Below are 25,366 nucleotides of genomic sequence, written 5' to 3' on the forward strand. Positions count from 1 at the left end.
GGACAATAACCTAAAACAAGGCCAAATCTATACTGGAGTTGCTTACCAAGAAGACAGTGAATGTTCCTGTATAGCCGAGTTACAGTTTGGACTTAAATCTACTTGAAACCCTAGGCAAATCTTGAAAATGGTTGTCTAGCAACGATAAACATCCAATTTGCCAGAGCTTGAAGCGGTTTGAAAAGAATAATGGGCTACTATTGTACAATCCAGGTGTGCAAAGCTCTGAGACTTGCCCAGAAAGACTCACAGCGGTAATTCTAACTTGTATTGACTCAGGCGGGTCGCTGTATTTCATTTTCAATAAATTAGCAAAAATGTCTAAAAACATGTTTCACTTTGTCATTATGGGGTATTGTGTGTAGATAGGTGGGAAAAATATATGTAATCCATGTTGAATTCAGGTTGTAAGAACAGAATGTGGAATAAGTCAAGAGGTATGAATACTTTCTGAAGGTACTGTAGACTTGAAAATCATACAAGCTGTTCGGGGGATGTATAATTTGCCTTTACAAGCCTAAATAAAACCAGGGAACGGTTAGGGATAACGATACTCATTGCATTGTATTAATACAATATAAACATCTACTTGAGATAAACACATGGAATTTAAACTTTGTGAATGCAACATTGAATGCAGTCCATACTTACGCTCTCATTTCAAGACAAGCAGACTTCACATACAGGACATGACAGTTAGGTGAGGTGTTGCATACTATATACACAAGTCATGCAATGCAAGTTGGATGGACAAAACAGGAGATGAATGGTTGAGGAAAAAGTACTAACGTGTGAATAACCACCCTGATGAGCTTTTTATCAATGGGCTTTGTTAAAACTATGAGTGATTTCCTTTAAAAAAATGGAAATTAAACGGTTAAAATCTAATCCAATTTTAATGGCAAATACATACAGTATTTAAGAATAATCAATGATAACGGGCATGTGCGGCTTGAATACAAAAAATATGGCATTTATGATTTGACATGTTAACAGATATGAGACGTTAGATGACATGTTAACAATTGTGAGATGGTGAAGTAAAAACAGAAGGTCTACATTTTTCATAAAGGACTAAAGGCTGAAACACTAAAGACTAATGGACTAAAAACGAAGTTAAGGGGAATAACGAATCATGTTTGGTTTTAAACCCATTTTATTTTATCAGTGGTTAAAAGTCGTCCAAATCTGTAGGCTCAGTGTCCATGCCAATTTCAAATTGTGTTTTTGTGCAGCTTGATCATTAAAATAAAATAATTTTTAAAAGAAAGATGAAATCCACATTAAAACAAATTTATATGGTCCTCTCCTTGAAATACATTTAAAACAAAAAAAGTTAAATCAATGTTGTAGTGTACCATTTGAAGAACATTCCGTTTTATTAAGACGCAATAAACTAAGAAGTGCATTAGTGTATGCTTAAACTGCATTTTCAAAAGATTCCACCCTGGTTCTTATTACCTTGTTTGTAATGAAATTGGCCATTGAAAGTCTAAGCTCATGTGTTAAAGGGAGAAAGTGGCAAATGTTAAAATGCAGCTGTTTCTGGTATTAAGAAAACATTTCAAAGCAGTGAATCGCAATGAAAGAAAGTAAGACAGCCTTGTCACTTCCACTCAATCTGATGTGGGAGAGTGGTTATGGTACATGTTCCAAACTTAATTACAAAATTACCAAACATGTCTATATAAAAATGAGTTTAGGATTTTATTAAGAAGTTAGACAATGGAGTAGAAAAGAAGATTCGAGGCTGTCTACTCACCCAAAGGGAATTATATTGTTTTGATAAGACATTAGCAACTGCATTTTTGTTAATTTTTTACTTAAAAAGGAAAACACTAAAAAGGAAATAAAATACGTACCAAATACCAAGGTAACATTTTTTAAATTCTGCGATAGTTTAAGAAACTTGCTATACATTGTTTTAATTTACACCATCTGAGCTGCCAAAAAGTATAAAAGTATCGATATTCACAAATGACTATACAATAATCCTTAAATCAGTAGGTCCAAAAACTAAGTATCCCCAAAATGTAAAAAGAAATATTGCCAAAGTATTTAAAAAATAAAACAAATATATATAAAGATGTCAACAATATTTAATATACTTAAGACTTACAGTAGTGCAACTACCTATTGTCTGTAAAAAAAAAAAAGAAGGAACAAATACATCTTTAAAAAGCACTAACTTTAAAAAATACCTTTAAAAAGGAACACACCTGTGCATATTATTGCGGTTTGAAAAGAAGGCACATGGGCCCTGGTAGTCTGAGCCAGATACCGTGCAGGGTATTGGAGATGAAGTAAGATACTGGACAAGAGGATCACAGCAGAGTCCCAGGGATGAGCTGCAGGAGGGGTAGGTAGATCGCAGAGGGTTTTGTGGGGAAAAGTAGGTTCAAGGGGTTGTGCAGGAGAACATGGTGAGAGACACAAGAGGTAAGAATGTTTCTGAGGTAAGAGTCACACAGACGTGGTGACTGTAGCATTATTGACCTCGTTTTTGTTGGAATCCAGGCCTTTGGCAGCGTTCAGGTCGTTGCGGAGGTTCTCCGCTGCTTTCTTCATGGTCTTCAGCTCGCCTGGGTGAGGAGTGGCCCGTCGCATCAGCGTTCCCTGTGGGGAGGAAATAAAGAGGGACAGGGAGGAGAAACAGTGAGATGGAGCTGTAAGACTGAATGGACCCAGATTAATCAACAGGTCTGTCATTCTGTCATGTATTATATTACCTTCATAGCAACGTATATAATATGTTATACACTCAGTCACCAGTTTATGCATGGTTTGTTCCTACAGACAGTGAGTCACATGGCCATGAGTTGCTATATATTGTAAAGCAGGCAGACAGGCATTCAGTTACTGTTCGATTGAACATTAGAATGGGCAAAACGGGTGACATAAGCAACTTTAACCGTGGTATGATCATCGGTTCAAGTATCTCAAACGGCCGGCCTCCTAGGCTTTTCATGCACGGTAGTGTCTAGGCTATCCTGAAAATAGTGCAAAAAACATAAAGTAAGTGGCAGTCCCGTGGATGAAAACAGCTTGTTGATGAGAGGTCGAAAGAGAATGGCAAGAATCGTGCAAGCGAACCGGTGGGCCACAAACAGGCAAATAACGGCGCAGAACAACAGTGGTGTGAAATTCGCATTTCAGTCCTTGTCACGAATGTGCTATTGCAGCAAATGACCACACCAGGTTCCACTCCTATCAGCTAAAAACAAGAGGCGGCTCCAGCGGGCACGCAATCACCAACACTGAACAATTGAGGAGTGGAAAAAAAATATTGCCTGGTCCGACAAATCCCGGTTCATGTTGTGTCATGCTGATGGCAGAGTCAAGATTTGGTGTAAGCAGCATGAGTCCAGGGCCTAGTACACCTTGGGTCCCTTGATACCATTTGAGCAACATTTCCATGTCCCCAAATAATTCAGGCTGTTCTGGAAGCACGTGGTTATGATCCGGTACTATATGGGTCTACCTAATTAACTGGCAACTGAGTGTACATATGCACTTGGACATACATTAAGGTCCAAAATTATTGGCACATTTGATAAAATATTTTTCTTTAATACTGTATATATATTGTATGCTAAAGAAAATGGGGATACTATTTTATACTAATACAGTTGCACAGAGAAAGAGATTTTGTTAATCAAATAATTTTTTCTCAAAAAGCTAGGGTTCAAAATTATTGGCACCTCTGTTTTCAATACCTTACCTTCCGAAGATAACAACTATCCATACGTAAAAATAAAAATGCGCACATGACTAAGTCGCTTTAGATAAATGCGTCTGCTAAATGGTATATTCTATTATTAATGGAATTGAGCCCTTTTCTAAAAATATTTTATGAGACTTGAATTGAAGAGGGCAAGTCCATAAGCGCAGACGAAGGATATCAAGGACCAGGAAAAACTGTATGGAGGAATGGTCTAAGATCCCTTTAAAAGGCTCAGTGCAGTGAGTTATTGAAAGGTATTATTGAAAACCAGGGTGCCAATAATTGACTTATCTTTAAGGAAAGATAATATTAAATTGTTTAAAAAAAATCTATCTGAGCAATTGTCTTTTTTTTCCCTTTTACATACAATATAGCTCAGTATTTGTATTATACAGTCTTTTTTTGCTTATCTTTATCAAGGCTAACAATCATTTTGGACCCGACTAATTTAAAAGATCATAAAGATCAAACCTAGTTTTCAACCAGTTAATGGACTCAACAACGCTTTATATTAGTTGAATACATATATCTTTAAATCTCTATTCCTTGTTTAGTGAGTATTGACAGTTGATGTTTCAAACGACCCCTGTGAATGGTGAAAGGTCTTTTCGACCTCATCGCCTCCTGTCATTCCCCTTCACACACTTCTAGCGCTTCACCTCACCTTTTCATCATCCTCGTCATCGTTATCATCCAGGAAGTGGATGGCACTGATCCTGTTCATGGCCCTGTCATCCCAGGTGTCATCCACCACGTCATTCACCAGGCTTTCCAGAGCACCGCAGCGAGCAAGGTTGTCTGAGCCTAAAACAGGATACATTTGATGTGTGTGTGAGGATAGTAATCATTCACATCTTTATTAACTTCACTAGGGTAAGGGGCAGCATTCGGAATTTTGGAGGAAAAGCATGCCCAAATTAAACTGCCTGCTACTCAGGCCCAGAAGCTAGGATATGCATATAATTGGTAGATTTGGATAGAAAACTGTAAAGTTTCCAGAACTGTTAAAATTATGTCTGAGAGTATAACAGAACTCATATGGCAGTCGAAAACCTGAGGAAAATCCATCCAGGAAGTACTATTATTTTGAAAGGCTGTTTTTTCATTGAAAGCCTATCCACCATACAAAGACTTAGGACCCAGTTCACAATCTCTATGGCTTCTTCTACGTGTGGCCAGTCTTTAGGCATTGTTTCAGGCTTTTAGTCTGAAAAGTGAGGGAGATACAGCACTTTCAATGAGTGGACAGTGGATATTTCCAGACACGAGTCCAGCGCGTGATCGGGAACGAGCCTTTCTTGTTTCTCCTTTTCTATTGACAAAGCTTTTGTCGGGTTGAAATACTATTGATTATTTATGACAAAATCAACCTGAGGATTGATTGGTACTTTGACTTTTCATCTGGATGTTGAGAGCGCACTTTGTGCCTTTGGATTACTGAACTAAACGCACCAACAAAACTGAGGTTTTTGGACATATAGAGGGACATTATCGAACAAAACAAACATTTATTGTGTAACATGGAGTCCTGGGAGTGCCACCAGATGAAGATCATCAAAGGTAAGTGATTAATTTTTTCGCTATATCTGACGTTAGTGACACCTCTACTTGGTTGAAAAATGTCTGTATAGTTTTTGTGGCTAGGCGCTGACCTAACGCAATCGCATGGTTTGCTTTTGCGGTAAAGCCTTTTTGAAATCTGACACAGCGGCTGGATTAACAAGACGTTTATCTTTAATCCTTCATAAATGTTTATGATGAGTATTTCTGTAATTTGATGTGGCTCTCTGAAATTTCACAGGATGTTTGTTTGAGACAATGATTACTGAATATAACGCGCCAATTTCAACTGAGGTTTTTGGACATAAAGATGAACTTTATCGAACAAAACAAACATTTATTGTGTAACATGAAATCCTGCGAGTGCCATCTGATGAAGATCATCAAAGGTTAGTGATTCATTTGAATCGCTATTTCTGACTTTTGTGAGCCCTCTCCTTGGCTGGAAAATGGCTGTATGATTTTCTGTGACTAGGCGCTGACCTAACTTAATCGCATGGTGTGCTTTCGCCGTAAAGCCTTTTTGATATCGGACACTGTGGTTGGATTAACAAGAAGTTTATCTTTAAAATGGTGTATAATACTTGTATGTTTGAGGAATTTTAATTATGGGATTTCTGTTGTTTTGAATTTGGCGCCCTGCAATTTCACTGGCTGATGTCGAGGTGGGACGCTACCGTCCCACTGAAACCAGAGAGGTTAACCTCTTGAAGCTAGGGGGCACTATTTTTATTTTTGGAAAAATAATGTTCCCAAAGTAAACTGCCTATTTCTCAGGACCAGATGCTAGAATATGCATATAAGTGACAGCTTAGGATAGAAAACACTCTAAAGTTTCCAAAACTGTAAAAATATTGTCTGTGAGTATAACAGGACTGATATTGCAGGCGAAATCCTGAGAAAAATCCAATCAGGAAGTGACTCTTATTTTGAAACCCCTGTCTTTCTATGCATCCCTATTGCCCATTGAAAGGGATATCAACCAGATTCCTTTTTCTGTGGCTTCCCTAAAGGTGTCTACAGGCTTTAGACATAGTTTCAGGCCTTTATTTTGAAGAATGAGCGTAAAGTCCACATTGCGTAAGTGGTCAGTTGTTGGCTCTCAGTGTGATTTTTGCGCTAAACAGAGAGGTAGCCATTTTTCCTCCCGGTCCTAGTGAAAAGCCAACTGTCCCGGTTGATATATTATCGAATAGATATTTGAAAAACACCTTGAGGCTTGATTATAAAAAATGTTTGCCATGTTTCTGTCGATATTATGGATATAATTTGGAATTTCTGTCTGCGTTGTCGTGACCGCTATTTCCGGTGGATTCCTAGGCATAACGCATCAAACTGAGGTATTTGGATATAAAATATATCTTTATGGAACAAAAGGAACATTTGCTGTCTAACTGGGAGTCTCGTAAGTGAAAACATCCGAAGCTCATCAAAGGTAAACGATTAATTTGATTGCTTTTCTGATTTTCGTGACCAAGTTACCTGCCGCTCTGTACATAATGTTTTGCTAGTATATCGATAAACATACACAAACGCTTGTATTGTTTTCGCTGTAAAGCACAATTTCAAAATCTGAGACGACAGGGTGATTAACAACAGGCTAAGCTGTGTTTCGCAATATTTCACTTGTGATTTCATGAATATGAATATTTTCTAGTGAGATTATTTGACCGTTGCGCTGTTATTTAGCATAGTTGACAATTATTCCGGATCCGGGGGGGGGGGGGGGGGGGGGGGTTCCAAGAGGTTAATTGAAATGCATTCCTGGTGACTACCTTATGAAGCTAGTTGAGAGAATGCCAAGAGTGTGTGAAGCTGTCATCAAGGCAAAGGGTGGCTATTTGAAGAATCTCAAATATTACATTTTTTGATTTGTTTATCAGTTTTTTGGTTACTACATGATTCCATATGTGTTATTTCATAGTTTTGATGTATTCACTGATATTCTACAATGTAGAAAATAGTCAAAATAAATGAAATACCCTTGAATGAGTAGGTGTTCTAAAACTTTTGGTGTGTGTGTGTGCGCGCACACTCGGAAAGTGTTAAGAGATCTTGACTTTTTACACATTTTGTTATGTTACATACTTATTCTAAAATGGATTAAATAAAATAAAAAATCCTCATCAATCTACACACAATACCCCATAATGACTTTTTTGCTAATTTATAAAAATAATAAACCGATACTTTATTTACATAAGTATTCAGACCCTTTGTTGTGAGACTCGAAATTGAGCACAGGAGCATCCTGTTTCCATCCATCATCCTTAAGATGTTTCTTCCTGTGGAGTCCACCTGTGGTAAATTTCAGTTGATTGGACATGATTTGGAAAACACAGACCTGTCTATATAAGGTCCCACAGTTGACAGTGCATGTCAGAGCAAAACCCAAGCCATGAGGTAAAATGAATTGTCCGTAAAGCTCCGAGACAGGATTGTGTTGAGGCACAGATCTGGGAAAGTGTACCAAAAAATGTCTGCAGCATTGAAGGTCCCCAAGAATACAGTGGACACCGTCATTCTTACACTGAACCCAAACCGGCTGCGTGTGTGCGCCATCGGGCATAAATGTATTTTGGCCGACCACAACAAACACTATCACTTGTGGAGCAGCAGATGAGGATCTACAACTTGTGGAGGTCAAGTCAGTGAGCTCGAATTTGTGGGGGGGGGGGGATTGTCTAGCTCTAAGCTTGTGACTAAGCTGGGATTTGAAACTGTGATCTGGATGTTTCCAAGCGCTCATCTGGGGGGTGGGGTGGTTGGGGGTGCAGATTGAGTGATGCAATCATACCAAACACATTGATTTTAATCAGTTGGTTAATTCAGGCCACTTTTGTGTTTGTTTTTACACGGGTCTTACATTTCAAGCATGCATGTGAACATAATTTTGAAAAGCCAATTATTAAAAGTGAATTTGTGGAATTGCTTTCCTTCTTAATGAGTTTGAGCCAATCAGTTGTGTTGTGACAAGGTAGGAGGGTATACAGAAGATAGCCCTATTTGGTAAAAGACCAAGTCCATTCTATGGCAAGAACTGCTTAAATAAGCAAAGAGAAACGACAGTCCATCATTACTTTAAGACATGAAGGTCAGTCAATACGGAACATTTCAAGAACTTTGAAAGTTTCTTCAAGTGCAGTCACAAAAACCATCAAGCACCATCATGAATCTGGCTCTCATGAGGACCGCCACAGGAATGGAACACCCAGAGTTACCTCTGCTGCAGAGGACAAGTTCATTCGAGTTACCAGCTTCAGAAATTGAAGTAGATGTGTGCCCCACGGTTTTGATCATGTTCGGACCAAATCTAATGCTTGTAGGACTCTGGAGAATATGCAAAGGAGTGACATAGAATGGGAATAGGATATAACCTGTGGGATTAAACTAATTTCACTATGGGGTAGAATTTGAAGTAAAGGCGCTTATAGCTGATCTATAAATGATTACATACAGTAGGTGTATAGAGAGGCCAGTGACCCCTGAGAAAGCTTTTAGGTAATGAAATTGCCAATGACCAAGATCACGTAATACAAATTGAAACCCATATAGAAAGAATCATTGACATTACAGGTCTCTTTTTACTGTAGGCAGCTGCGGTGGTCATAGTGGTTTTGACATACAAAGCTCAGTGACGGCTTAAAATATGATATCCTGGCATTTTTAAAGGTAGGACGGTGTTTGAGGTTTCTGAATAATAAAAGTTCTAAATATGCTTTATAAGTAGTGCATGGCCCTAGGATGGCAACAAACCAAGTGGTTTGAATGGGCTTTTCTCCATTCTGATTGCTTTTTACTGTTCAACAAAACTTCAACAAAAATAATAGGAGGACAAAACTGACAGTGAACTAGTCCTATTTGTAGAACATTGCATAGGAATTAAAATCCCTTTTTGTAGCCTCAAATTCCAGAACTCAACCAATGGCTTTCCATTTGCATAGTTATTTGTTCAATTCCTGAATTTTCCTGAATTTCTTAAATTTCCTGCACTCATTTGTTATTAATTTACACATGGCGTTGCGTTTCTTTTGTTCTAGCATGCCTCCATTTCACCCCCCACCCAAAATTCCTTTATCAGAATAATAATTCTCCTCTGACCGTATATTTTCGGTTTAATTGCAGTTCTTACTTTCGTGGGATGATTTCCAGGGGTCTCTATTTGGCAAGCTTGCCCTCCTAAAGTTGTTCACTTGTTGTGCTAGCAAGTTTGCTAGCAGTTCTTAGATGTTAGCATTTTGTTACTGGTGATGAAAATGGATGTTTGTTAGATTTGAAAGAAATGACGCCAATGTAGATTGATGACAGTCTTCCTAAAAATGTCTTTATGCAAAAGTTCATAAACATTTTACACACACACTTATTTTCACAATGTGAAATACAATTATCAAAAACGAATATACCAACTTCAAGAGAAACAGCCTGGTGGTGGCGGCAGTGCACTGATTAATTACATGTACAGTACTAGTCAAAAGTCTGGACACACCTACTCCTTCAAGGGTTCCTCTTTATTTTTACTATTTTCTACATTGTAGAATAATAGTGAAGACATCAAAACTATGAAATGGGCATTGTCATGCTGAAACAGGAAAAGGCCTTCCTCAAACTTTTGCCACAGAGTTGGAAGCACAGAATTGCCTAGAATGCCATTGTATGCTGTAGAGTTAAGATTTCCCGTCACTGGAACAAGGCCCAAACCATGAAAAAAACCCAAGGCCATTACAACTTTAAAGTTGGCACTATGAGAGTTCTAGAGTTCTCCTGGCATCCGCCAAACTCAGATTCGTCCGTCGGACTGCCAGATGGTGAAGCATGATTCATCACTCCAGAAAACGCATTTCCACTGCACCAGCATTACACCACTCCAGCCGACGCTTGGCATTGCGCATGGCGATCTTAGGCTTACGTGTAGCTGCTTCATAAAGCTCCAGACAAAGAGTTATTGTGCTGACGTTGCTTCCAGAGGCAGTTTGGAACTTTGTAGTGAGTGTTGCAAACGAGGACAGATGATTTTTATGTGCTACGAGCTTCAGCACTCGGCGGCCCCGTTCTGTGAGCTTGTGTGGCCTACCACTTCGCGGCTGAGCTTTTGTTGCTCCTAGATGTTTCCACTTGAAAATAACATGACTTACAGTTGTCCGGGGCAGCTCCAGCAGGGCAGAAATGTGAAAAACTGACTTGTTGGAAAGGTGGCATCCTATGACGGTGCCATGTTGAAAGTCACTGAGCTCTTCAGTAAGGCCATTCGACTGCCAATGTTTTTATACACCTGTCAGCAACGGGTGTGGTTTGAAGGGGTACTATTGGATATATAGGGTATGTCTTTATTTTTGCTGAACTACATGCTGGGGCTGAGTTAATATTATTTTTTTGACCTTTATTTAGCTAGGCAAGATATAACTTGCAGGATATCATGGTAGCCAATGTGTGTTAACCAGTATACCTGGATTTACTGTTACTGCTGCTAGCAATATTAGCATTGTTAGCCTTCTGGCTAGCAGGTGGCTAGCTATAGCTACCATCGGCCAACAACAGAGTTTTTGCCAGTTTGGTTATAGACGTTCAATGTCTACTATGTAAAGAAACTGAACTGCTAATAAATCAAATCAAATCAAATTTTATTTGTCACATACACATGGTTAGCAGATGTTAATGCGAGTGTAGCGAAATGCTTGTGCTTCTAGTTCCGACAATGCAGTAATAACAAGTAATCTAACTAACAATTCCAAAACTACTGTCTTGTACACAGTGTAAGGGGATAAAGAATATGTACATAAGGATATATGAATGAGTGATGGTACAGAGCAGCATAGGCAAGATACAGTAGATGGTATCGGGTACAGTATGTACAAATGAGATGAGTATGTAAACAAAGTGGCATAGTATAGTATAAAGTGGCTAGTGATACATGTATTACATAAGGATACCGTCGATGATAGAGTACAGTATATACGTATGCATATGAGATGAATAATGTAGGGTAAGTAACATTTATATAAGGTAGCATTGTTTAAAGTGGCTAGTGATATATTTACATCATTTCCCATCAATTCCCATTATTAAAGTGGCTGGAGTTGAGTCAGTGTCAGTGTGTTGGCAGCAGCCACTCAGTGTTAGTGGTGGCTGTTTAACAGTCTGATGGCCTTGAGATAGAAGCTGTTTTTCAGTCTCTCGGTCCCAGCTTTGATGCACCTGTACTGACCTCGCCTTCTGGATGATAGCGGGGTGAACAGGCAGTGGCTCGGGTGGTTGATGTCCTTGATGATCTTTATGGCCTTCCTGTGACATCGGGTGGTGTAGGTGTCCTGGAGGGCAGGTAGTTTGCCCCCGGTGATGCGTTGTGCAGACCTCACTACCCTCTGGAGAGCCTTACGGTTGAGGGCGGTGCAGTTGCCATACCAGGCGGTGATACAGCCCGCCAGGATGCTCTCGATTGTGCATCTGTAGAAGTTTGTGAGTGCTTTTGGTGACAAGCCGAATTTCTTCAGCCTCCTGAGGTTGAAGAGGCGCTGCTGCGCCTTCTTCACGATGCTGTCTGTGTGAGTGGACCAATTCAGTTTGTCTGTGATGTGTATGCCGAGGAACTTAAAACTTGCTACCCTCTCCACTACTGTTCCATCGATGTGGATAGGGGGGTGTTCCCTCTGCTGTTTCCTGAAGTCCACAATCATCTCCTTAGTTTTGTTGACGTTGAGTGTGAGGTTATTTTCCTGACACCACACTCCGAGGGCCCTCACCTCCTCCCTGTAGGCCGTCTCATCGTTGTTGGTAATCAAGCCTACCACTGTTGTGTCGTCCGCAAACTTGATGATTGAGTTGGAGGCGTGCGTGGCCACGCAGTCGTGGGTGAACAGGGAGTACAGGAGAGGGCTCAGAACGCACCCTTGTGGGGCCCCAGTGTTGAGGATCAGCGGGGAGGAGATGTTGTTGCCTACCCTCACCACCTGGGGGCGGCCCGTCAGGAAGTCCAGTACCCAGTTGCACAGGGCGGGGTCGAGACCCAGGGTCTCGAGCTTGATGACGAGCTTGGAGGGTACTATGGTGTTGAATGCCGAGCTGTAGTCGATGAACAGCATTCTCACATAGGTATTCCTCTTGTCCAGATGGGTTAGGGCAGTGTGCAGTGTGGTTGAGATTGCATCGTCTGTGGACCTATTTGGGCGGTAAGCAAATTGGAGTGGGTCTAGGGTGTCAGGTAGGGTGGAGGTGATATGGTCCTTGACTAGTCTCTCAAAGCACTTCATGATGACGGATGTGAGTGCTACGGGGCGGTAGTCGTTTAGCTCAGTTACCTTAGCTTTCTTGGGAACAGGAACAATGGTGGCCCTCTTGAAGCATGTGGGAACAGCAGACTGGTATAGGGATTGATTGAATATGTCCGTAAACACACCGGCCAGCTGGTCTGCGCATGCTCTGAGGGCGCGGCTGGGGATGCCATCTGGGCCTGCAGCCCTGCGAGGGTTAACACGTTTAAATGTCTTACTCACCTCGGCTGCAGTGAAGGAGAGACCGCATGTTTTCGTTGCAGGCCGTGTCAGTGGCACTGTATTGTCCTCAAAGCGGGCAAAAAAGTTATTTAGTCTGCCTGGGAGCAAGACATCCTGGTCCGTGACTGGGCTGGATTTCTTCCTGTAGTCCGTGATTGACTGTAGACCCTGCCACATGCCTCTTGTGTCTGAGCCGTTGAATTGAGATTCTACTTTGTCTCTGTACTGGCGCTTAGCTTGTTTGATAGCCTTGCGGAGGGAATAGCTGCACTGTTTGTATTCGGTCATGTTACCAGACACCTTGCCCTGATTAAAAGCAGTGTTTCACACGAATGCTGCCATCAATCCACGGTTTCTGGTTAGGGAATGTTTTAATCGTTGCTATGGGAACGACATCTTCAACGCACATTCTAATGAACTCGCACACCGAATCAGCGTATTCGTCAATGTTGTTATCTGACGCAATACGAAACATCTCCCAGTCCACGTGATGGAAGCAGTCTTGGAGTGTGGAGTCAGCTTGGTCGGACCAGCGTTGGACAGACCTCAGCGTGGGAGCCTCTTGTTTTAGTTTCTGTCTGTAGGCAGGGATCAACAAAATGGAGTCGTGGTCAGCTTTTCCGAAAGGGGGGCGGGGCAGGGCCTTATATGCGTCGCGGAAGTTAGAGTAACAATGGTCCAAGGTCTTTCCTCCCCTGGTTGCGCAATCGATATGCTGATAAAATTTGGGGAGTCTTGTTTTCAGATTAGCCTTGTTAAAATCCCCAGCTACAATGAATGCAGCCTCCGGATTAATTGTTTCCAGTTTGCAGAGAGTTAAATAAAGTTCGTTCAGAGCCATCGATGTGTCTGCTTGGGGGGGGATATATACGGCTGTGATTATAATCGAAGAGAATTCTCTTGGTAGATAATGCGGTCTACATTTGATTGTGAGGAATTCTAAATCAGGTGAACAGAAGGATTTGAGTTCCTGTATGTTTCTTTCATCACACCATGTCACGTTGGCCATGAGGCATACGCCTCCGCCCCTCTTCTTACCAGAAAGATGTTTGTTTCTGTCTGCGCGATGTGTGGAGAAACCCGTTGGCTGCACCGCTTCGGATAGCGTCTCTCCAGTGAGCCATGTTTCAGTGAAGCAAAGGACGTTACAGTCTCTGATGTCCCTCTGGAATGCTACCCTTGCTCGGATTTCATCAATTTCATCAAGTGATGCGTTTCAAGGCTGCTAGTGGTTAGCTAGTAGGGGTAAGCAAGCAGAAGTGTAAAAGGGGCTATGCTAAAAGCCCACGCACTGTATAAGTGCAACTTTTTTTAGCTGACAAATTTTAAAAAATTCAATCCCAGGATATGTTCAAATGATAAATTGGCTTTATTCAGAGTGCCAATTTATTTTTGCAAAAACAACAAGGACTCGATATGTGGGTCTTTACCGTCTTATGGACAGTGGCTTCACTCCTGCTCGTCTAGAGCTTCTCTTTACATTAGACTAAACTCTCCTTCCAGACTGACATTAAGCATCTTCAATCAAAAATTAAATCTAGAATTGGCTTCCTATTTCGCAAACAAAGCTTCCTTCACCCATGCTGCCAAACATACCCTCGTAAAACTGACCATCCTACCGATCCTCGACGATGTCATCTATAAAATAGCCTCCAACACTCTATTCAGCAAACTGGATGTAGTCTATCACAGTGCCATCCGTTTTGTCACCAAAGCCCCATATACTACCCACCACTGCAACCTGTACGCTCTCGTTGGCTGGCCCTCGCTTCATACTCGTCGCCAAACCCACTGGCTACAGGTTATCTACAAGTCTCTGCTAGGTAAAGCCCCACCCTATCTCAGCTCGCTGGTCACCATAGCAGCACCCACTTGTAGCACACGCTCCAGCAGGTATATCTCACTGGTCACCCCCAAAGCCAATTCCTCCTTTGGTCGCCTTTCCTTCCAGTACTCTGCTGCCACTGACTGGAACAAACTGCAAAAATCACTGAAGCTGGAGATTCCCATCTCCCTCACTAGCTTTAAGAACCAGCTGTCAGAGCAGCTCACAGATCACTGCACCTGTTCATAGCCCATCTGTATACAGCCCATCTATCTACCTCATTCCCATACTGTATTTATTTATTTAGCTCCTTTTGCACCACAGTATCTCTACTTGCACATCTACCATTCCAGTGTTTAATTGCCATATTGTAATTACTTCGCCACCATGGCCTATTTATTGCCTTAACTCCCTTATTTGACCTTATTTGCACTCACTGTATATAGACTTTTCTTTTTTTTTCTACTGTATTATTGATGGTATGTTTGTTTATTCCATGTGTAACTGTGTTGTTGTATGTGTCAAACTGTTTTGCTTTATCTTGGCCAGGTCGCAGTTGCAAATTAGAACTTGTTCTCAACTAGCCTACCTGGTTAAATAAAGGTTAAATAAATAAATAAAAATTATATAAAATATACAGTTCTCCCGAAATACGAATGTAAAGTGATATGTCATATTGGAAGGATAAAACAAATCTTCCCTTTAATGCAGAGTGCCAAGCAGAGACGCATCAGGTCACATTTCTACAGTCTTTAGGCTCCCGAGTGGTGCAGCGGTCTGAATCTCAGTGCTAGGGTCGTCACTAAAAAACCTGGTTCGATCCCAGGCTGTATCCCAACCCGCCGTGATTGGGAGTCCCATAGGACGGAGTACAACTGTCCCAGCGTCGTCCGGGTTAGGGGAGGGTTTGGCCGGGGTAGGCCGTCATTGCAAAATAAGAATTTGTTCTTAACTGACTTATAAATAAATAAAAAGGTTAAATAAAAGTGACTCGGCCGGGTATCGAACTCCCAATCTTCCAATATCAGGGCGGATACTCTATCCACAAGACCACAGAGTTGGTAGTACATGACAAGACCTTACCTTTACTGTCAGGTTCTAAAGGCTGCTGGGGCAGGAGAACACAGGTGAGTACTTTTTCCCCCGACTCTGGATCCATGTCATTCTGGAAGGTGAGTAGAGGCTGGGACTGGTTCTCTGACAGCCACAGGGCCTTGAGTCGCAGCATGGTCAGAGATATGGGTAGGTGGAGTAGTCTGGAGAGAGATGATAATGTGTTATTGAAAGACTGCAGAGAATATTAAGTGACCCTTATTGATTTGTGGACAGCTCAGAGTCTACATTGGTGTCAAATATTATGACTTACTTTGCTACATCTAAAAGCATTACTGGGACTGGAGTATAATAAGATAAATAATATACACTACAGGTCAAAAGTTTTAGAACTCGTTCAGGGGTTTTTCTTTATTTTGACCATTTTCTACATTGTAGCATTGTAGTGGCTATTCTCCAAATAGCAACCCTAGAACTTGTGTGTGCAAAGCTGTCAACTTGGCATTCTCTCAACCAGCTTCATGAGATAGTCACCTGGAATGCATTTCAATTAACAGGTGTGCCTTGTTAAAAGGCACTGATAGGCCGTAATTGTAAATAAGAATTTGTTCTTAACTGACTTGCCTAGTTAAATAAAAGTTCATTTGAGTCAATCAGTTGAGTTGTGACAAGGTAGGGGGGTATACAGAAGATAGCCCTATTTGGTAAAAGACAAAGTCCATTCTATGGCAAGAACTGCTTAAATAAGCAAAGAGAAACGACAGTCCATCATTACTTTAAGACATGAAGGTCAGTCAATACGGAACATTTGAAGAACTTTGAAAGTTTCTTCAAGTGCAGTCACAAAAACCATCAAGTGCTATCATGAAACTGGCTCTCATGAGGACCGCCACAGGAATGGAAGACCCAGCTGCAGAGGAAAAGATCAATAAAGTTACCAACTAGAGGTCGACCGATTAATCCAATGGCCGATTAATTAGGGCTGATTTCAAGTTTTCATAACAATCGGAAATCTGTATTTTTTGACACCGATTTGGCCAATTTTTTTTTAAATACACCTTTATTTAATCTTTGTTTAACTAGGCAAGTCAGTTAAGAACACATTCTTATTTTCAATGACGGCCTAGGAACGGTGGGTTAACTGCCTCGTTCAGGGGCAGAACAACAGATTTTCACCTTGTCAGCTCAGGGGATTCAATCTTGCAACCTTTCAGTTAACTAGTCCAACGCTCTAACCACCTGCCTCATTGCACTCCACGAGGAGACTGCCTGTTACGCGAATGCAGTAAGCCAAGGTAAGTTGCTAACTAGCATTAAACTTATCTTCTAAAAAACAATCAATCATAATCACTAGTTAACTACACATGGTTAATGATATTACTAGTTTATCTAGCGTGTCCTGCGTTGCATTTAATCGATGTGGTGCGTATCGTTGCTCCAATGTGTACCTAACCATGAACATCAATGCCTTTCTTAAAATCAATACACCGAAGCATATATTTTTAAACCTGCATATTTAGCTAAAAGAAATCCAGGTTAGCAGGCAATATTACCCAGGTGAAATAGTGTTGCTTCTCTTGTGTTCATTGCACGCCGAGTCAGTGTATATGCAACAGTGTGGGCCGCCTAATTTGCCAGAATTTTACGTAATTATGACATACCATTGAAGGTTGTGCAATGTAACAGGAATATTTAGACTAACGGATCCCACCCATTGGATAAAATACGGAACGGTTCCGTATTTCACTGAAAGAATAAACGTCTTGTTTTCGAGATGATAGTTTCCGGATTCGACCATATTAATGACCGAAGGCTCGTATTTCTGTGTGTTATTATGTTATAACTAAGTCTATGATTTCATAGAGCAGTTTGACTGAGCGGTGGTAGGCAGCAGCAGGCTCATAAGCATTCATTCAAACAGCACTTTCGTGCGTTTTGCCAGCAGCTCTTCATTGTGCGTCAAGCATTGCGCTGTTTAGGACTTCAAGCCTATCAACTCCCGAGATGAGGCTGGTGTAACCGATGTGAAATGGCTAACTTAGTTAGTGGGGTGCGCGCTAATAGCATTTCAAACATCACTCGCTCTGAGACTTGGAGTGGTTGTTCCCCTCGCTCCTACCTGGTTCGAGACTCATGTTAAAAGGAACCACCAGGTTTCATATGTTCTCATGTTCTGAGCAAGGAACTGAAACGTTAGCTTTCTTACATGGCACATATTGCACTTTTACTTTCTTCTCCAACACTTTGTTTTTGCATTATTTAAAGAAAATTGAACATGTTTCATTATTTATTTGAGGCTAAATTCATTTTATTGCTGTATTATATTAAGTTAAAATAAGTGTTCATTCAGTATTGTTGTAATTGACATTATTACAAATAAAAAAATAAAAAGAATCGTCCGATTAATAGCTATCGGCTTTTAGTCCTCCAATAATGGGTATCGCCGTTGAAAAATCATAATCGGTCGACCTCTATTACCAACCACAGAAATTGCAGCCCAAATAAATGCTTCAAATCAAATTTTATTTGTCACAGTTACAAATAAGGTGGGGAAAAACACACACACACAATAGCACGATTGGTTAGGAGTCTGTAAAATGGCAGCCATCTCTTCCGGCACCATTCTAACACAGAGTTCAAGTAACAGACATCTCAACATCAACTGTTCAGAGAAGACTGTGTGAATCAGGCCTTCATAGTCGAAATGCTGCTAAGAAAGCACTACTAAAGGACACCAATAAGAAGACGAGACTTGCTTGGGCCAAGAAACATGAGCAATGGACAGTAGACCGGTGGAAATCTGTCCTTTGGTCTAGAGTACAAATTGGATATTTTTGGTTCCAACCGACGTGTCTTTGTGAGCCATGGTGTGGGTGAACGAATGATCTCCGCATGTGTATTTGCCACCATGAAGCATGAAGGAGGTGGTGTTATGGTGTGGGGGTGCTTCGCTGGTGACACTGCTTGTAATTTATTTAGAATTCAAGGCACACTTAACCAGCATGGCTACGACAGCATTCTGCAGCGATACGCCGTCCCATCTGGTTTGGGCAATGACCCAACACCTCCAGGCTGTGTAAGGGCTATTTTACCAAGAAGGAGAGTGATGATGCTGCATGAGATAACCTGGCCTCCATAATCACCCGACCTCAACCCAATTGAGATGGTTTGGGATGAGTTGGACTGCAGAGTCAAGGAAAAGCAGCCAACAAGTGTCCAGCATATGTGGGAACTCCAAGACTGTTGGAAAGCCTTCCAGGTGATGCTGGTTGAGAGAATACCAATAGTATGTATGCAAAGCTGTCATCAAGGCACAGGGTGGCTATTTGAAGAATCTAAAATAAAATAAATATTTGATTTGTTTAACACTTTTTTGGTTACTACATGATTCCATGTGTTATATCATAAGTTTGAGGTCTTCCCTATTATTCTACGGTGTAGAAAATAGTAAAAAAATATAAAGAAAAACCCTTGAATGAGTAGGTGTTCTAAGACTTTGACCAGTTGTGTATATGATGTAATGTGAATATGATCATAGGCTAATAAATATACATTGAATTTCATTTATATGTAGCCTACCTATTTCCAGACACATCAAACACATGCAGTTCTGTGGCCTGAGAGATCTCAGAGGGAATTCTTGTCAGCCTGTTCCCTCGAACACAGAAGACATTCAGGCTACTGCAGCCTCCAATCTGGATTAGGGAAGAAAGGCATACAAATAAGACAATTTAAAACTCTAAAAGACACTGTTTTAATTTATCATCACACACCCACAAAATTCCATACACGAACAGAGAAGGTGTTCTTTGAGGCACACAAACATCTTGAGCAGTAGGCTTTGGTAAGAACAGTTCATGTTAAAAATATAATAAAAATTAAGTATTTACCTTTATACCTTAGCATTTTCTAAATCACAGAAAATTAATTTATGTTTATAAAAATGTATTAAAAAAATGCTAAAATCTATTTAGCATAATGGGCATAGATAGGTAAACCATTAACAGCATTTGGGAGCTTTGCCACAGAATTGGGCATCTTGATGGAATTGGGCTATGGAGTTTGGAGTTTAGGAGCTAAAATTAGCCGCAATTAGTAGTGTGTTGAAGTAGGGACCGGATGGGCCAGCTAAAGTGCTGTAGTCAGACTGTAATCTACTATCAGCCAGCGGCCAGACAGACCTGAACAGGGACCAAATACAGTAATGGAGTCTCATCATGTTAAAAGGATCTGGCTAAGCTGATGCTCTCACTGGAGTACTAAAGATTGATTTAAAGAGGTGCCTCGAAGAGAAGTCCAAATATCAGCAGGAGTTACAGTTAGTAGGCAACGCATAGGTTCTACTCAAAGTCTAGCCATTACCTCAGAAGTAGAATTAACAAAGTACTACATGCATGGGCCCACGCTTAAACAACGTCAATACCGGGTACGTTGTTTGTCTATGAAATTCATTAGAATTGTGCATTGGAAATATGAACAAATTGCAGACCTTTGTGTGGATTTAAAATCACAACAAGATCAGGTTTTGAAACTTTTAGGCAATTATCAGTCATGACTATTAATTAAAAAGAACATAGCTACATCCCGACACCTGTGGTAAACAAGTAGTTGTCTAGTACTATTGTTACTGTTAAGAAATGTTAACGGTTAGAGATAATAAAACAATTACATTATCTGTGCAAAGTTCTGTGGACTCACACTGAGACACAGGGGCATTGTATAACTACTAAAGGGCTCTTTCAGATTAAACTTTAACCAGAGGGAGCTTGCCTTCGCTTTAATAGACAAGAGGCTAGAATCAACAACAGTATCTCTCTCACACGCACACACACGAAGCAGGCATTCTGGGACAATAAACCAGTGCTGAATACACCAGAGAACTGCAGTCAGTGTGTGTGCTCTTGTTTTGTCTGTGCTTGAATCCCCTGAAAACAAAAGATAGCATGCCAACAGCCGGAGAGCTGAAGCCGGAGAGTTGAAATCATGCTAAAGTACAGACAGACAGACAGTAAAGTCACACACACAATGAAGAGTCACACAGCCATGTCTAGGGTGAAGACAGTCACAGTGGGAGATGGATTTTGTGCCTGTGAGAGTGCTCCAGGTCAGGTCGATATGACAAATCGACCTTTGCCTGCATAGTACCATTGTGGCATACGCTTCCACTGAATGGGATTCAGCTCACAGAGACCAGATTTGCTGGTTAGCAGGTGTAAGGATTAGCCTTTTTACAATACCCATTAAAATCAGAGGGGGTCAGGTTTAGTCCAGCAAAGCTCTGCATGCAAATCATACAGTGATCACTGGGGGATGCACTAACCAGATTCCACTGACTCATGACTGAGGCTTCAATGATTTTACATCCATTTGTCTGAGCAGCAGGGTAAATCATGAAGGCAAAATGAGATGCAATCAAGGTTTATGTGAGCTTTTTCTGAGCATGTTCAGACCTAGCATGCACAAGCATTTTGCTTACAGTATTGGGGTAAAATGGTTAACATAGCATTACATAAAAATAAGCAACTTCACTCACACATTGACTCTAGAGCACCCACAGAAGAAGTGGCTCACCGCAGCAAGGGAAGAAATTGCTTTGGATCCAGTCCGCACTCATTCAGATAATACAAGAACGGGGTTGTAAATCACAATGTCCAGTGGAACTACTTCACTGCTGCATCACAAAACGTGATTGATACGGTAAGATCACAACGGGAGATGGAATAAAACTTTGAGCCATAAAACAAAAAAAAAGAAGGGAAAGTGCTTGTATCCCAGAAAGAAACTCAGAAGGAAACAGCCTCATGTCCTGACAACATAAAAACATATGGCTAAGATAATAAAAGCTTGGCACAAATACACTTGACCAGTGGTTCCCAAACGTTTTATAGTCCCGTACCCCTTCAAACATTCAACCTCCAGCTGCGTACCCCCTCTAGCACCAGGGTCAGTGCACTCTCAAATGTTGTTTTTTTGCCATCATTGTAAGCCTGCCCCACACACACCCACACTATACGATATATTTATTAAACATAAGAATGAGACAAAGAGCTCTTATAGGACCAGGGCACAAATAATAATCAATAATTTTGCTCTTTATTTAACAATCTTACATATAAAACCTTAATTGTTCATCGAAAAATGTGAATAACTCATCCTAGGTTAATGAGAACGGTGTGCTTGAAAGGATGCTCATAACTCTGCAATGTTGGGTTGTATTGGAGAGTCTCAGTCTTAAATCATTTTCCACACACAGTCTGTGCCTGTATTTAGTGTTCATGCTAGTGAGGGTCAAGAATCCAGTCTCACATAGGTACGTGGTTGCAAAGGGCATCAGTGTCTGAATAGCGCGATTTGCCAAGGAAAGATATTCTGAGCGCAGCCCAATCCAGAAATCTGGCAGGCTTCTGATTAAATTCAATTTTCACAGAACCACTTGTTGCAATTTTGATGAGGCTCTCTTGTTCAGATATCGGTAAGAGGACTAGAGGCAGGGCATGAAAGGGATAATGAATCCAGTTGTTTGTGTCATCCGTTTCGGGAAAGTACCTGTGTAATTACACTCCCAACTCACTCAGGTGCTTCGCTATATCACATTTGACATTGTCCATAAGATTGAGTTCATTTGCACACAAAATCATAGAGTGATGGAAAGACCCATGTGTTGTCCTTGTTAATGCAGACAGAGAAGAGCTCCAACTTCTTAATCATAGCCTCAATTTTGTCCCGCACATTGAATATAATTGTGGAGAGTCCCTGTAATCCTAGATTCAGATCATTCAGGTGAGAAAAAACATCACCCAGATAGGCCAGTCATGTGAGAATCTCATCATCATGCAAGCGGTCAGACAAGTGAAAATTGTGGTGAGTGAAGAACTTTAAACTCGTCTCTCAATAAAATAAATGTGTCAATACTTTCCCCCTTGATAACCAACGCACTTCTGTATGTTGTGAAAGCGTTACATGGTCGCTGCCCATATCATTGCATAGTGCAGAAAATACACGAGAGTTCAGGGGCCTTGCTTTAACAAAGTTATCCACTGTAGTGTTCAAAATGTATTTCAAGCTGTCAGGCATTCCCTTGGCAGCAAGAGCCTCTCAGTGGATGCTGCAGTGTACTCAAGTGGCGTCGGGAGCAACTGCTTGCACGCACGTTTCCACTCCACCATGTCTCCCTGGCATGGCTTTTGCGCCATCAGTACAGATACCAACACATCTTGACCACCAAAGTCCATTTGATGTCACAAAGCTGTCCAATACTTAAAAAATATCCTCTCCTGTTGTCCTGGTTTCCAGAAGAGGATGTCTTCCTTAATTGACCCCCATAAACATAACAAACATATACCAGGAGCTGTGCCAGGCCCGCCACATCTGTTGACTCATCCAGCTGTAACGCATAGAATTCACTGGCCTTGTATGAGAAGCAATAATTGTTTCAAAACATCTCCTGTCATGTCACTGATGTGTCGTGAAGTGTTGTTTGATGAAAGTATTGTCTGTATAGTTTTTTTTTTTGCCTTTTCCCCCAGCATTGTCTCAGCCATATCTGGGGCAGCAGGAAGAATGAAGTCCTCCACATCAGTATGGAGTTTGCCTGTCCTAGCCACTCAGCAGCTCACCATGTAAGACACTTCTAGCCCCTTCTTATTAATGGTATCTGTTGCTTTTATATACGTCTGACTACTTGAAAGTCGTCTTAATTCTCGCACAAAAAACTTGTGGCTTATTTTTCTAATTGGCATTTTTTTTGTTTCTAAATGAGTGAAGGTTTCATCGAGTTGTGAGATAGTACTTTTCACATAACACACTGTGGCTGTGGAAAGGCACTACTCCCAATATAAGTGAACCCCAAATCAATGTAGTTCTCATCCTATTTGCGCCTATTTGATGGTACAACGTCCCTGTCTGTTGTTCGGTGCTTTCCCGGGTAAGGGGGCAGTAGCTCTTCGGCTGCATCAGATTCACAATTGTCAGTGTCCATGCTAGCTGGGCTAACAACAAATGTAGAATTACTGATGCTAGCATTGGATGTGCTTGTGGAAGCAGAACAACGCGTGTCGTCAACAGGTGCAGGTGTAGTACTGCTGGTATGGACAAGGCCTTACTTGTTTTTAACCATTTATCAGTTTTCAAGCCAACGGAATGAGCAGCAGCTACGTTTGGCTACATACGGACCATTAGTGGAATTCCCGCGAGAGAGTAATGGTTGATGTGATTGGATGTTAATTATTTGACTAGGCTACCTGTATTTGACATTGTTGTTATTTCGCTGAACACTAGATGGTTTAATTTTGGGCAGTGAAACGAGGCTACTCAGGCGAGAGAGAAAAATTCACCCAAATGTACAGCCCCGTGGGAAAATATATATATGGACTGTTTGAAAATGTGAAGATAATTTTATTTTTTAAATGTAAAATATTAAAAAGGTAATTTTGTATGTGAACCACATTTGTATTGGCGTACCTCCGATGGCATTGCACACTGTAACGTTCTTTGCTTCACAGAAACATGGCTCACTGGAGAGACGCTATCGGAGTCGGTGCAGCCAGCTGGTTTCTCCACGCATCGCGCTGACAGAAACAAACATCTTTCTGGTAAGAAGAGGGGCGGGGGCGTATGCTTCATGGTTAACGAGACGTGGTGTGGTCACAACAACATACAGGAACTCAAGTCCTTCTGTTCACCTGATTTAGAATTCCTCACAATCAAATGTCGACCGCATTATCTACCAAGGGAATTCTCTTCGATTATAATCACAGCCGTATATATCCCCCCCCCCCCCAAGCAGACACATCGACGGCTCTGAACTAACTTTATTTGACTCTTTGCAAACTGGAATCCATATATCCTGAGGCTGCATTCATTGTAGCTGGGGATTTTAACAAGGCTAATCTGAAAACAAGACTCCCTAAATTGTATCAGCATATTGATTGCGCAACCAGGGCTGGAAAAACCTTGGATCATTGCTGTTCTAACTTCCGCGACGCATATAAGGCCCTGCCCCGCTCTCCTTTCGGAAAAGCTGACCACGACTCCATTTTGTTGATCCCTGCCTACAGACAGAAACTAAAACAAGAAGCTCCCGCGCTGAGGTCTGTTCAACGTTGGTCCGACCAATCTGATTCCACACTCCAAGACTGCTTCCATCACGTGGACTGGGATATGTTTCGTACTGCATCAAACAACAACATTGACGAATACGCTGATTCGGTGAGCGAGTTCATTAAAACGTGCGTTGAAGATGTCGTTCCCATAGCAACGATTAAAACATTCCCAAACCAGAAACCGTGGATTAATGGCAGCATTCGCGTGAAACTGAAAGCGCGAACCACTGCTTTTAATCAGGGCAAGGTGACTGGAAACATGACCGAATACAAACAGTGTAGCTATTCCCTCCGCAAGGCAATCAAACAAGCTAAGCGTCAGTATAGAGACAAAGTAGAATCTCAATTCAACGGCTCAGACACAAGAGGTATGTGGCAGGGTCTACAGTCAATCACAGATTACAAAAAGAAAACCAGCCCCGTCACAGACCAGGATGTCTTGCTCCCAGGCAGACTAAATAACTTTTTTGCCCGCTTTGAGGACAATACAGTGCCACTGACACGGCCCGCAACCAAAACATGCGGACTCTCCTTCACTGCAGCCGACGTGAGGAAAACATTTAAACGTGTTAATCCTCGCAAAGCTGCAGGCCCAGACGGAATCCCCAGCCGCGCC

General features: G+C 41.3%; 1 protein-coding gene across 2 annotated transcripts in view; it reads right to left on the bottom strand.

Moving 5' to 3' along the window:
* Positions 1 to 877: 877 nt before the first annotated feature.
* LOC110502701 (leucine-rich repeat-containing protein 1) overlaps positions 878 to 25,366 on the bottom strand; it is a 79,222-nt gene continuing 54,733 nt past the window's right edge. The window contains exons 11-15 of one of the 2 annotated variants that reach the window (XM_021580941.2): positions 19,229 to 19,344; positions 15,680 to 15,852; positions 4,389 to 4,528; positions 2,497 to 2,616; positions 878 to 2,348 (exon numbers count right to left, since the gene is read on the bottom strand). In XM_021580941.2, the coding sequence (XP_021436616.1) occupies positions 2,325 to 2,348; positions 2,497 to 2,616; positions 4,389 to 4,528; positions 15,680 to 15,852; positions 19,229 to 19,344 (573 nt within the window). In that variant the 3' untranslated portion in view covers positions 878 to 2,324. Of the gene's footprint in view, positions 2,617 to 4,388; positions 4,529 to 15,679; positions 15,853 to 19,228; positions 19,345 to 25,366 lie in introns of both variants that reach the window. The other variant, XM_021580940.2, reaches the window with a different exon arrangement.

Source organism: Oncorhynchus mykiss, chromosome 23, assembly GCF_013265735.2.
Source record: "Oncorhynchus mykiss isolate Arlee chromosome 23, USDA_OmykA_1.1, whole genome shotgun sequence".
NCBI lineage: Eukaryota > Metazoa > Chordata > Actinopteri > Salmoniformes > Salmonidae > Oncorhynchus > Oncorhynchus mykiss.